The sequence below is a fragment of the Python bivittatus genome, unplaced genomic scaffold, assembly GCF_059951505.1.
Source record: "Python bivittatus isolate LINGU-HERP-01145 unplaced genomic scaffold, Pbiv_v1 ctg000090_np1212, whole genome shotgun sequence".
Classification (NCBI taxonomy): Eukaryota; Metazoa; Chordata; class Lepidosauria; order Squamata; family Pythonidae; genus Python; species Python bivittatus.
The window spans coordinates 2137338-2151888 of NW_028277046.1; the positions used below are offsets into that span (position 1 = coordinate 2137338).

General features: G+C 40.8%; 1 protein-coding gene across 4 annotated transcripts in view; it reads right to left on the reverse strand.

Annotated features, from left to right (window-relative positions):
* The window catches only part of PRKCZ (protein kinase C zeta), a 63102-nt gene that overhangs the window by 2855 nt on the left and 45696 nt on the right, over positions 1–14551 (reverse strand). For all 4 annotated transcript variants that reach the window (XM_088136709.1, XM_025177757.2, XM_007422561.4 and 1 more), the window contains 9 exons: positions 11823–12011; positions 11459–11556; positions 8111–8197; positions 7227–7362; positions 6539–6626; positions 5497–5616; positions 4103–4182; positions 3392–3481; positions 639–754 (listed from right to left, as the gene is read on the reverse strand). In XM_088136709.1, coding sequence (XP_087992835.1) covers positions 639–754; positions 3392–3481; positions 4103–4182; positions 5497–5616; positions 6539–6626; positions 7227–7362; positions 8111–8197; positions 11459–11556; positions 11823–12011 — 1004 coding nt within the window. The remainder of the gene's footprint in view (positions 1–638; positions 755–3391; positions 3482–4102; positions 4183–5496; positions 5617–6538; positions 6627–7226; positions 7363–8110; positions 8198–11458; positions 11557–11822; positions 12012–14551) is intronic.

The following is a 14551-nucleotide window of genomic DNA, read 5'->3' on the forward strand; positions in this document are numbered from 1 at the left end:
AGGAAAACTGTTTCCAAAACAAGGAATAGGAACTTCTCTATTCCAATCTTTACAGTTAGGACAGCACAGCCTGCATCTGACGCAGTGGGTCGACCTCAGGAACAATTCCTTATGGCTGAACAGAAGAACACTGCCAAGCAGTTTCCTTTTGCTTTACAAATCCTCTCAGATCTGAGTTTGAGCACTCTTCTGCATTATATAGACAGGCAGAAGATAGGGCAGAATGATTTAGAATTGTTCTAGAACAGGGTTCCTCAACCTCAGCAACTTTAAGATGGGTGGACTTCAACTCCCAGAATTCCCCAGCCAGCCATGCTGGCTGGGGAATTCTGGGAGCTGAAGTCCACCCATCTTAAAGTTGCTAAGGTTGAGGAACCCTGTTCTTGAAGACAAAGCGAGAAGCCAGGGGCTTCAATGGCAAGGAAGCATAACCAATTTCCTGCAATTTTTCAGGAAAGAAGTCCCAACCGGCATAGTTCTTTCACAATGGAAGAGGTGGTCTTGCGGGGGGGGCATTCCTTCAGTTTAAGTGGGGAATCCTGCATTGAGAAAAAGTCGGACGAGATCTCTCCAAGGTCCTTTCCCACCTCTGACTGAATGCTACATTTCTTAACCACGTATTTAACAATGACACATACTCATCATCTGGAGTCAGCTGCACCGGTTCACTGGTGAACTGGGTGTCAAAGTTATCCAAGCCATAATCATCTGTGATCTGAGGCTGAAATGGTGGGGTGGCTTGCTTCTTTTCCAGCTGAGTCGAGAGCAGGGCGAAAAGGAGAGAAAGAGTGGAGATGATGTATTACGAAAAAGACACTAAATTAACCCCCAGCTAGTTAACATCCTATAGCCAGCGAAACAGGCATTCCAAGGTCAGCATTGGGAGTCTTCTAACACTGCAGTGCAGCATATTTTGTCCATGTCTTCTGAGGACCCTTTCTGCTTCTGATCAATACCGAGGGGAGCCAGGAACAGGCTGTGTCTGTCAAAACCTAGAAATCAGGTCTAGAAATCTATTTTTATTATTTTCATTTATTATTAAGTTGATATGCCGTCCATCTCCCCCAGAGGGTAACGCTGGGCGGCTTACAATTAAAATGAAGAATTCATCTGGGCAAGAGAGAATTTTGATACCACCCAGTCTTGGGATTCACATTACTTTACTCCTTCCTACAACACATTTTGAGAAAGTACAAATTTGCCCTTATAAACGTTTCAGTCATTCTAAAAGAGAAAATGTTCCCCAGATATTATAATTCATAGGCTTCCCTGTGTTACTTTGCAAGTTTGGTTTTCTCCACTAAAGGCTTCACATCTTTAGTGCTGCATCTATGAGGTGAACTCTAACCTCAACAAGCGTATAACTGAATTGAGGCATTCATTTTTAAGGAGCCAAAAATGTTCCTATCATTTTTGCCTCAACGCACTGACACAGATATTCTTTCTGGAACATCATCATCTTTTGCAAAGAGTTTTCCATCATCCTCATCCTCATTTGTTCCCTAATAGCCAGTCTAATGTTATCTAATATCTGCAATTATGGGAGGTAATAAAAATAAAATAGATACATCTGAAAATGGTTTAAATAATTTCTGAAGCACATCAAACTTGCAGGAAATAATGCTAGCTGTTAAACAAAAAGAATGTACTTCAGGAGCCAAGCAAAAATCTCTTGTGTCTTTGTCATGTAAACACAGCCTTCAAAATGAAGTATTTTCTCAGGTTCTTGGCCATTTTTTGGAGCGGGGGGAGAATCCCTGTGGCATGTAATATCTCAAACTCCTCTTTTCAACCACCAAAATAAAAAAAGGGGGGGGGCAAACCAATAATTATTTAACAATTATACCATCCAAAAGCTAAAAAGGCACTAAGTTAAGAATTTTCATTAGCAGACCTGGATCATCAGAGTTAAACATTCATATATATATAGTCTGCAAGCCTGTCAGATGTATCATACTGACTCTCCCATCCTCTCAATGGTGGCTGAGGATTATGGAGTTGTAGTTCAAAACATCCAAGGAGCCCAGGTTGCTTGCCTAGAGTGAAGTCAGAGAATCACATCCCTCAAAACAACAGCTTTTTTTTTAAAGCTGGTTATCTGCCTTGACTTTTTATGGATAACAAACACTGAATTTAACAAGCAAGGAAAAAGCTACTTGGATTAATTCTGAACTTGTAAGCGATCAAAGTGGTGAGAAGTGAAATCAAACGCTATCTGACAAGAGAGATCTCCATCTCTCCTTTATAATCTCAAGCTTCTTCCCTGGGCGTCAGGCAGCAGAATGAATGTCCTGGTTCCTTGCGCATTTCTGGAGAACTTACAGAGCGTGCAGGACATGTACACATTCTCTGCATTGAAACTAGTTGTTCAGACTTGGAACTAAGGTCGCACGTCTGTCGGTGCTGCTGTGTAATTTGAGCAAGTGAGAAAGCCTTCATGACCATTTGTCATTTAACACCTGCTGACTCTGTCTTTCTCCAAGGGACCTGTGGCCGTCCCATTTTATCCTTGAAATACAGTGACAGATTCAGGGTCATCCAAGGAGTTCCACAGCTGAGCGCGGATCTGAAACCATGGATGTCTTCTAAGCCCATCTAGCCACCTGACAACAGCTCCTTGTTGACAACCTCCCGTCAAATTGGCTTTGAAAGAGAACAGGGGAATTTTGCTCCTCCTCATTCTTTGACTCACAGAATCAAAGAATAGGCAAATGTATCAACTGAGGACTGGATAGCTTAACAATGGTTTGATGTCCCATCTCAGGTGACAATGGAGGCTTCTGCACATCAGCAAACAAAACAGAATCAGACTCTATAATTCTGATTCTGCATCCACCCAACACCCTTCCAGCACCAACTTAGATCTTGCCAAACACTGGGTTCTCCTAGTTGTCCTTAAAAGCTCAGGCACCATCCCCAAGCAGATCTGAGGGGAGTGTGGAAAGATGGGGAGAAGAGAAAGAGAAACTCCCACAAAATGAAGAAGAACTAGGTTTGCCCAATGTGGGAGCTAGTCCTTTGACTGAAGGGTTTTGCAAAGCTTTAGGCTGATTTATAGTGGGTCTAACTGAATAACCAGAATGATAAAAACAGCCTGACCATTCTATACTATTATTCCTCACTCATTCTGCTAGGTCACCGGTGTTTGTAGTAAATTATAATATCACATGATCCTTGATGTTCTCACACAAATGACACAAATGATCTTAGCAGATGGCATTATGATACATGTGACATCACTGGCCCATCCTTCCCCCTCCCGTAAGTGACACGCCCCCTTTTTGAAAGAATTGCCCATTTGCAAAAGTGACTTCTACCAAGATTATTTAGCAGGTGCACAAGAATGGCTCATATACACATGCATACAACTGAAGAAAAAAAAATACTTTACCAGATCCCAGTCTATGCTGCGGAAAAATGTGTGTGACTTGATCTCAGAAAATCCTGTTTGGGGTTGGCATCCAAGCCTCTCTTTGGGATCCTAAGAAGAAGAAGAAAATTAATTTTCCCCTTACTAAATGACAGACGTGTGAGGCCAAAGTGTGAAGACAAGATTTTTTAAAAACAAACAAACTTTCCTTCTTCTAAGCTTATCTAGCAACTCTATCTCCCTATTTACGCTTTGCAAATTTTCTTAGCGTGTTTTGCTCTGGTTCACACACTGTTCAAAACAAGGTTTAATGAATAAACCACAGTCACACAACAAATCAGCTACAACAAAATGAACTGCATTATAGCTTAGCATGGCCTGTGAATTCAGCCAGAGGACACATTCTGCTGAATTCATCTGCAATTACTTATGAGTCAACAAGGTTTATGACAATATATCATATTTCACTATAAAAGTTCAAATGTATATAATTGATACAAATTAAATAAAAAGAGAAAGATTTAGACAATTTATTGTACCCTTCATGCCTTAATAAATGAACCAACCACAACTTGTGTTTGCTCCTAAAAAACTGTTTTCTTAAAAACAGAAATATTTAACAAGCTCAGACAGCAGCAGTGGCAGCATGGCTAACAGAGGGGGCAGAGAGCCAAAAAGTGGTTTTGTGCTTAATTGGTGAGAAAACCAAAAGACAAAATATTATAGACCTACCTTATTTAAAAATCCTTTCAAAACATGAGAGGCCTTAACAGAAAGGAATCGTGGAATTCGGATTGGTTTTTCAAGGATAACTGTTAAAAGGAGTTTTGGAAAGAGAACACATTATATTCTCCAATATATCAGTACATTAAACCCCTGGTTTAGCGGACTTCAAACACAACACAATTTCCTCTCCAGCTTCACCCTCATTTAACAGACTATTAAATGGAGGGTTTTGCCTGTTAAATCGAGGTTACTGCAAATGATGCCATTTATGTCACTTGCATAATTACTCAAATTATAGAAATTGTCACAGATGACAAATTCCCATTTAACAGACATTTGGATTTAACGGACGCTGAGGTTTTACTACCTATGAAAATTTGTACTAACATGGACCATATAGATGGACTAACTGAAGACTATGTAGGGATGGAGGCAGGGCTGTAATTGGTGAAGAGATATTACCGGATCAAATAAGGAAAGAACCATGGTGAGCTACAGTTTTTAAACTAAAGCTGAATAGAAAGAGATTCAGTGTTTTAGACACCTTTAATTAATGAGTGCCGAACTGCTGGCACACTCAGATAAGACCTATATGGCAACAATACAGTCAAGAAGGATATTTAAAAATCTGATGCAGCCCCAGAATTTCAAGAAGCAGCCTTAACAAGAATGCCTTCTACCAACATCAGCTAGTATTTCAACAGGAGGTGCTTCCTAGTGTATGAACATCTGACCCCTTTGGTAGATCTTTCAGGACTCCGTAAGCTGAACTTATGTCAAGCACTTCGTATTAGGCTCCCTTTGAAGTCTATGCAGAAACCAAAAACTAAACCACAACCTGATACCTCTTTTAATTAATGGGATTGTGCTAATATCAGCATGGTAATTGTGGTGCTGAAGTAACTACAGTACATGGGCTCCCTGTTCACTCCTTGGCACAATTCAAAAGCCAATTCTACCCAGAGCGATCCTTTTCACCTTTTAGAAATTAGCAAAATCTGGAGGAAGGATGTACTGAATAATCTTCCATATTAAATAAAGAAATCTTCAGTCCTAAATAAAGAATATGAAGTATTAAAAAATCAGTAGCTGGTGTGTAAAAGTTCAAGATGAAGTCTGCTAGCCCCAGCAGACAATTCTTGGCTAGATAAATATTGAATAGAGCATTTTTCTATCTGTCCTACATTTTCATTTCAAGAAGCATTAGGAAAGCCAGCTGGATATATGATTTTGACCCAGTTCAGGATTTCTTAGCAACTATATAAGAGGTTGAATTTTGTTTTCAAAATAATTTTGATTTTGATCTTAAGTGAAACCTTATTCTGGATCTGAACACTCTAGCAAGCGTACCAGACCATCTTGTTGGGTACAAATCTGTCAGTCTCATTAGATAAAAATACCTTGGAAGAGGTAATCTTCAGTGTTCATATCTGGATTGTCGGTAATAATATCAAAGGGAGATCTTCCTGCCATCATTTCAAACATGAGGACCCCAAGGGCCCACCAATCCACACTGAATCCTGTAAAAATATTAGAAAATCATGCTTTCAATAAAAAATTTCAGGTTAAGGATCTGACTCTTTCTGCCTTGATATGCAGAACAGCCCTCAAGGACTGGGGACTCTCCAGAGGAGATTCTAGTGGTGTAAAAGCGGGGTGTAACGTGGAACAGGAAGGCAAACGCATACAAACACTCAGGACAAAAAATTAATTCAGATTCCCTGGGCTGTTACTTTGCAACAATGCAATGAACAATTGGATCAAAGTAACAGGATAAAATTAAGGATTTCTGGAATTATTAACTGCTAAAAATTTAAACACAACAGCAAATGTTAATGCCATAAGCATTGTGGCTATTAGAAGTGCCCCAGACCAAATTTCTAATCCCGCTTTCCAACACTCAAGTTTGGCTTGTGAAAGGACATTTTCTAGAACATCCAAAAAGAATACATACAAAAGGGGATGTGATGTACTCCATACAATGGAATTAAATACAGAAGCGCTTTATCTCTGAAGCCTTTTACAATGAAAATGTGATAGCAACTGTATGAAATTCCATAAAATACGATTAGGCTTAGTGAGCAATAATTCATCTGACAAGGACATTCAACAACACTGACCAATGTTCCAAAGTTCATTATTTGAGGTTCCCTCAAAATTGATTCAAGGGTGCCTTGAAGCAAACGACCACCTGACCTCCATCACTAAGTACAGATGAGGGCCAGTTTCTCCATTCTTCTCCATGAAGCACATTTTCAACACTACTCAACTGTTTTCTGCTCAGCATAATAAGGAATGCACAGATTCTTCCCTTTAGTCTGACCTCTGCTTAATGGCATAAAAATATTAACATAAATAAGCAGCACATCCGTAATCGCTCTAGATTAGAACACTAATGCTCTGCAGTCACTACATAATTACACGCTCTATATAGCAACTCACCATATTCTTCTCCTCGGAGGATCTCCGGGGCAATGTAATTTGGCGTTCCACAGAAAGTGCTTGTAGTATCACCAGGGCCCAATCCTTCCTACAAAAATGAAACACTGCAGTGCATCTATGAAAGAGAAAAATGGCTTGCAGGAGTTCCCCTTCAGGCTTAACAGGGGACACCCCAAAGCCTGCCAAAATCTACCCTTTCAGGGTTTAGAAATACACCCCTTGTTAATTCAGGTCATCTTACAGCTCTCAGGAACTAAGCAACATTACTAACTCAACTATACAGTAAAAATACAGTTGCTAGAAGCATGGCAATGGTGTCCCTGATGCTCTGGTTATCCTTTTTTGTCCTTGAAGTCATATATAGGACTTGTCCTTGACTAACTATGGACCCTCTCTGTCCTCGTCAATATTCTATAAGTCTCCTTCCAATCTGGGCCAATTTTCTTCTCTTCATCTTCCATCACACTCTAAAGAACAGGGAACCTCTCCTGTCCGTCGGCTCCCCAACAGAGGAGACTCCTTTCAATACCAGAGTGAGAATCTCTTCAGTGAGGCAAACGGGAAGGATGAGCTCTTTTGATTCCAGAAAAGGAAGAAGTGAATCTTCGGACTTGCCCCACGCATAATCAGATTCTGATCCTCAGGGAGAAATGTCAAGAGGATCTATTAATCTGGAAAGCAAATTTACCTTACACATGCCATAGTCTGTTAGCTTGATATGACCCTCTGTATCCAGGAGAACATTATCCAGTTTTAAATCTCTGTAGATGATGCCTCTCTCATGGAGGAAGTTGAGAGCAATACAGATTTCAGCAGCATAAAACCTTAAAGGAAAATGTAATTTCGCTCCGTTAGCAGCAGGGCCATTTAACAGCTGCTATTAATTTCATTTGTTTGCAGGCTTTCAATGTCCCCACATAACCAACCTTCTCTGGACAGCATGCATACTAATACACTCACATTTTCTAGCCCAGCTAGAATACAGGCATTCTCCGAGTACTGTACAGTAAACCTGCCTCATTCCTCTATGCTAATGTGAGATAATATGCCTTTGATCACACTTAAAATAAGACATAGTAATCTCTTGCTACCTTCTTATATTTATTTATTTATTTATATTTCAAATTTGTCACCATCCATCTCACTGTAGAGCGACTCTGGGCGATTTACAATAAAAAGAATAAACAGTAATTAAAATAGAATAAGCATTCATGAAAATACAATTAAAACACCACAAGATTCCACTATAAAAATAAATAAATAGCTTCCAAGGAACTGACGTTAACTATTAGACTGCATATATGCTAGGAAACTGTCTTCAGATGTGCTCACAGCAATAACTTGGCTATATTTAAACCAAATAAAAGGCAGTATGCCACAGAGACAGAGCAGCAGAGGACAAAGGAGAGCAATCCCGTCTCTGCAGTTGCGAGATTAGCACTGTGTATGCTAAGGAAGAAAAAAAATAAGGAAAATTAGAAAACGTTTTGGCTGGCATCGCCTGCTTTTAAGAGAGCTAGACTGATTCCACCACAGAGAGAAAGAGAGACTTAGATCAAAGGATCACTATACCTTGCGTGTTCTTCTGGGAGTTTTCTTTGCCGTTGCATATGAAACATGAGGTCACCCCCATTCACATATTCTATAACAAGAAACAACCTGCAAGTAAAATAACAAGTTCCGTTATTCAGCTGGGGGAGGGGGGACTATACACAAATACAAGCCCGACAGTGTCCACGGAGGGAGGGCAGGGGCAAACGGACAAAAATCGTGCCAGTGCCAACGTAATGTAAACGCCACCCCTGTGGTATGTTCATCATAATATCGCACACTCGTATAAATGAGGCGGAGCTTGTGTGAGGATGCTGTAATGTTGCCTTTGTCATTTTGACAGAAGTACTGAATCCTGCAGACGGTTCTGCACCAACCAGTCCACATGAAGTTGTCACACGGGCGGCTGCTGGCATGATCACTTTTTTCCCAGGACACCAGGTTGGGCGGGAGGGTGGGAAGAAACAGCAAAAGGAAGGTTTTTCCATTCATGGAGCCAAGATGATCTTTTAACCTCTACATAAGTCCAATTGGGAGCTGGATCCAGCTTGGGAACAGAACTTGTTCTTAAGCTGGGGACTACCTGTACTTTTGAATTCCTGGATTAGATCAGGAAATGCAAATTGGGCATTAGAAAGAAGGCCTTTGGGGTTTTCCTTGGGGGAAGAACGGCTGCCCCCAAAACTGTATGACTTTTGAAAGCATTTTTTGGAGCATGAAATACTGCGATATCAGCCCTCCCAAAGAGAAAGCACGGCTGAGAAGGAAGCTTTTTGAAAACAGAACTCCACAAAAACAGTCCAGTTAACAAGTAGTCTTTAGCAGGGTGCCAAGACCAATCTCAAGGCTATTTACATTCATTTCCAAATTAGCTATTTGGGGAAGGATTTTCTAAGCCTCAGAAGCTAGACAATGTGAATTAACTAAGGCACGCTCACGTTCACGTGCTTCATTTTCAAAACATTTAAAGTCTCTTATGGGGCTGGTACACAGACGTGCTTCATTCTGCCAAGCTAATCAATGACTGAAAGAGCTCTTCCATGGATCAAAAAGGCAGTGCTTTTCCTGACCAAAGGGATACCAGTAGCAAATTAAGCAGCTTGACCTCTTTATGGGGAAAATGTCACTTGAGAAACAAAAAAATCCACTTGGACATTCCTATTTTTCTAACTAAGAAGACATTTTGCTTGGAATGTTATGATTAGATGGCTAAAAGAAAAACCTGAAGTATTTCAGCTACTGCAGACAAAGGGGAAAATCCATTAGTACATAAAAGCAGCTTAAATTTACTACACTCCTAAAAGAGCCAAAATTGTTTATCAATCTAGATCGTGTGCAATGATGCTATCCTGATGTAATAGAAGGCACCATTAATAAATAAACACTCTCACACTCATGCCAATATAGCCTCTAAAAGAGAAATAACTAAGAGCCGTTTAATTGTCTGCATTACTATCCTCTTTGGTGATTTGTTAAACGCGCACAATGGGTTTTAAAGTCTTTGTTTTGGGATCAACAGATCAATCATCGAGTTACTGCTAGCCGCCCTCAGGCCAGAAGCAGAAAAGTTCCAAATATCCTCCTCCTCTTTCAGGAACAGAGATTAAAGGGGGGGGGGGTGGCTGTTGTCCCACCACTGGTTTCTGGAGACAGTTATGCAAAATGACATTGGGCTTCATCCCCTTCATGGAGAGAGACTTAGCCCTTCTGGCTACTTCTGCAGTGTTTCTGCTCCTTATTCGGATGTCTAGTGGACCATGGCTGATACCAACAAGAAAAGCAGGGCCAGACAGGATTAGTACTTGGAATGGAAGGCCACCAAAAACTCAACTTGACTTGAAGGGGACCTTCTCACCTCCTTTAAATAGGACTAAAGTGGTAGAGGCTCTTCCCACTAGAGAAGGCACTGTGCATGGAGTCCTTGGCATAGCCCTGCCTCCAAAGTGACTGAGAGCAGTAGCTCATCTTTGGATCATCTCCAGGACAGAAGGACAGCCAGAAGCTCTTGAAGATGATGTCATCCCAGACATAAGCATTGTTTTCCAGAGAAAACCCTACATAAAAGATCACAAATTCTCTTTGGACCTACTAGCCTTCCTGACCAGGAATTGCTTATGACTCTGTCAGTTCACTAATTAATGAAGTCTTTCCCAATCTGGGACCTTCTGGATGTACTGAGACTTTGACTCTAGAAGCACTCTTGGAGAGACCCAGGTGGAAGAAAGAGATCCGATGAAGAAAGGAAGCTTTGTTAATTCCAATCCTGCGATCCTATACCTTTATGTTAGCTGTACTCAAGACCATTTGAACCCACCACACTGTTGATGAACCCCTCAAGACATTTCCACAAAAGGGAACAACAAATCTTACTCTGCTGCCATCAATTATGGCGACTGGGCCAGAATTCATGGTTCTGGTCTTTCATTCCTCCAGTCACCATTTTCCCCTCTCCATCATCTGTAAATGCTAGCAAATTAGGACAGGATTCATGTATAGCGGTGTTTCTTAAACATTTTTCTCTCACCCCTATCTACTACTAAAAATTACGGAGGATCCCAAAAGAGCTTTTGTTTGTATGAGTTATATTTATCAATATTTACCATATTAAAAATTAAAACTGATGCATTCGCTGCCACCTCCACTTCTCATGTTTGAAGGGATTTTAATATTACATTATTTTTCAGCACATGCTGGCAAATAATTTTGATTTCTCAGACCACTGAGAGGGTCTTGGGGGAGCCCCATGGGTCCTAGGACCACACTTTAAGAAACACTGATCTATGGGATACACTAACATCTTTGATTGTCATGGAAAAACAAGAGTGTCTCAGCCTGCAGAACACTCGGAAGGGGGAAAAGCTAAATCTTCCCTTTATAATCTAGTCAAGGCAATCCCCTGAGCTCCAAGCACTTGAAGGGCTGTTATGCAGAAGACAGGGCAGAAATGTTCAGAATTGTCCCAGAAGACAAGACAAGAAATCAGGGTTTAAGACTACATCAGGAAGAATTTCTTAACGGTAAGAGCTGTTCCATACTGAACAGCCTGTCTTTGGAGGTGCAGACTTCCCTTTGCTGGAGGTGTTTAAACAGAAGATGAGGGCCATCTGCTGGGGTTGCTTTGGTGGTGGGGTTGCACTGGGCAGGGTGTTGAACAAGATCCCTTTCAAACCTAGCATGCTATGATTCACTGATAGTAAGCTCAGAGCAAGCAGTGCAGATACATGGCTTCTTGCACTCAAAAAAAGCATACATTCTTCACTGGCCTCCATGGTTTGGACGCTGCTATGAAGCAGGCAGAAACAGGCATGTCCATTAAGATCCAGGCAAACAGTATCTGAGTTTCTAAAAAAGAAGGATCTGCTTACTTACCGACTTGTTGTTTGAAAGCAGGAATGTAAGCCAACTAGGAAAGGGTTACTGGATGCCTGTTCAAACACATGCTTTTCGGTTTGCACCCAATCAATATCCTGAAAGAGAGTAATTGGAGAATCCAAAGGGATGCTGTAGAACAGGCTGCGGACAAGAAAAGCCAGACACAAACGCAAACACGCACACACACACACACACACTTGCACACATACAAATCCTCTAAAATGTTAATAAACATTCACAAAGACTGTTGGGCTTTGGCAAAGGCTGGAAGTTTTAATCATATTAATATAGATTTCCCCCCCCTTAGAATCCATGATGCTCAACAAGATTAGGCTTGTAATGTGTTGAACCAGCTTCTTACCTCATCATCATGAACTAATTCCTTCTTTACAACTTTCATTGCATAAATTTGATCATTCTTTTTTAACCGCACTAAAAGAACTTTGGCATAGCTTCCTCGCCCAATAACTCTGATCAGATCAAAGTCCTGTAGGCCAAGCCCCTGAGAGATCTTGATCCCATCCATTCCATCAATAACTGGCTTGAGTTCCTATATGAAGAAATATGGAAGACATCACATCATATTTCAGAGAGTTCCAAAAAACACCCACTTTGCAATCAGAAAAGGAGATTGACCCCAACAGTTATAAAACAATTTGAGAAACTACCTGAGTAACTAGAAACCATCTTTGGAATAGAAATTGGTACTGAAGACAGAAGCAAAGTGGGCAACTCTACCAAAGATTTGGGTGAACGTTTCTTCCCTGGGTCATTCCATTGAAAAACATTTATGACCTACTGAGCTCTTTGGGTACAAGTTTAACTTCTAAACTAAGCTTCCTTTGGTACTCTCAGAAGCAGAGATTTCCAAGATTGATGCAGGACATCCCCATTTGGGAAGCTAAAGAAGAGGATCAGGCTGAAAAACACACAATTGTCATGATGCTGACATAGCCTAACAGGCCAGCAATTGTAACCACAGCAGCTAAATCTATTCAGATCTATTCCTGCTTTCTGTCACTTTCTAAGTAGCTATGACATCTCTATAGTTAAATAGAAGCGTGCAAGGCATTCTGTCAGGGCAGCCTGAAGGTTTTCAAAGTCATCCAATTATGAAAGAGGACTTCTCTATGTTTTCCAGAAATAAGCTGATCTTGGAATCGCTTTTGGAATTGCCCTGTTTTGAAGGTGGGCTACTTCAAATTTGGCACAACCCATTTCAAGATCGGCATAATCTGTCAAATCTCTTGCACACCCCCTACCACTGAAGTTCACTATGTTGCCTTCTTTCTGAGCTCTTAGGTATAATTAGTTTTCTAAAAATCGGTGAATCTGGCAAATACCCGCTGTGTTATGAAGTGCAATGGTATGGAATGCACTTATTGAAAATGGAATTCAATACCAGGTCAATACCAACATCACCCAACCCAATCATGTAATTGTGATACTGTGCACAATAGATTCATAATTTTCTAGCTTAATTTATAGTGATGGAGATGACCTTTAAATCCTTGAGCATTTTAGTGTCAGAATCTCAGGATGTCTTCCTTCAAACACACTTGATTGCTACTATTAGCTTCAGGGGTCTGGTTTCCTGATCCATTATTACTACAGGTAGTCCTTGACTTATGACCACAATAGGGACCAGAAACTCATCGTTAAGCGGTGCGATGTGAGGCAATGCCTCACATGACTACACCTGATTTTATTACCTTTTTTGCCATGGTCATTAAGCAAATCACTGCAATCATTAAGCGAGGCATCACATAACAATTTCCAAAGTTCCCTGCCAGCTTCCCCATTGACTCTGCTTGTCAGAAGCCAACTGGGAAGATTGTAAATGGCAACCACATGACCGCAGGATGCTGCAACCATTGTAAATGCAGGATGGTACCAAGTGCCCAAATCATGATCATGTGACCACAGGGACACTGCGATGGTCGTAAGTCGAGGACTACCTATGCATAGCTAGGCAGCTAAGAATAGCGCCTTTTCCATGACAAAGCCCACACCCCAAAACTCCTTGTCTAGAGAAATCCACTGGCTACCTTTTCTTAGCTTTTAGGTGACCTGAAGACACATTTATTTAAAAGAAGTTTTAATCATTTAATGCCCTGCTATATATGTTTTATCACAAACATTCCTGCTTAAAATATATGTGTCCTGAACTTGAGTTCAAGTATAATTCCTAATGGAAAAACACATCATTATTAATAACAATACACCACACTTACTTATGACTCATTCTGATGTGGGGTAACCATTCAGTTCTGAAACTAAGCCAGTTTCAGAACTTAGCACGCTGCCCAAGATCACCACAGATGAAAAAGACAGCATTTGTCCCACAAGAAAGGATTCTCCTCTCTGGACGGAATCCGAAAGCGGTTACACAATTGGGTGCATGGTTTGTTTTGCCCACCAAGTCCAGTTTGTGACTTTCATTTTCTTTTCCAACTATGCAGAATGTTCAACAGCTTATCCCTCTCGCTTTGTTTGATCTCGTGAGACCACCGTTCTCACCAGATCAAAGCGGAAAGAGGGAAAGCTCTGACGGACGGACTCCTGATCTGGGATTGATATCTATTTACAGGCGAATGAGTGGAGCTTAAACAGTCCAGCAAATGGGGCAATCAACTGATCAGGACATATTGTTTCAATGGCTGGGAAATGAGAATCACCCGTGGTCAGAACAGTAACAGAACAATTAATGTCTGAATATGAGATCCACTGGACATCAAGCTGATTTTTTTCCACTGCAAGTATTTGCATGTATCAAAGCCACCTTTGCATTTCAGCTCAAGACTGCAGAAATAATCTTCACGTAAGACAACTAACATGGAAGCAGAAAACAAAAACAATCTGCTCAACTGCAGAAGTCATTCGTCCTTGCAATATTAGAGCTGTTGGCAAAGACAGAAGAAATGTTAAGGTGCCACTTCCGGTAGGGTTTCTAGGCATTCAAGATTTTTCCAGCCTCTTTTTGTTCTTTAAAATCATGGTTTTGAAAAACCCTTGCGGATCATTTGAAGCATTTCAGGATTGATCAAGCTAATGCCAGAGGGGAAGAAGAACTGCTTTGGTTTGCTGAAA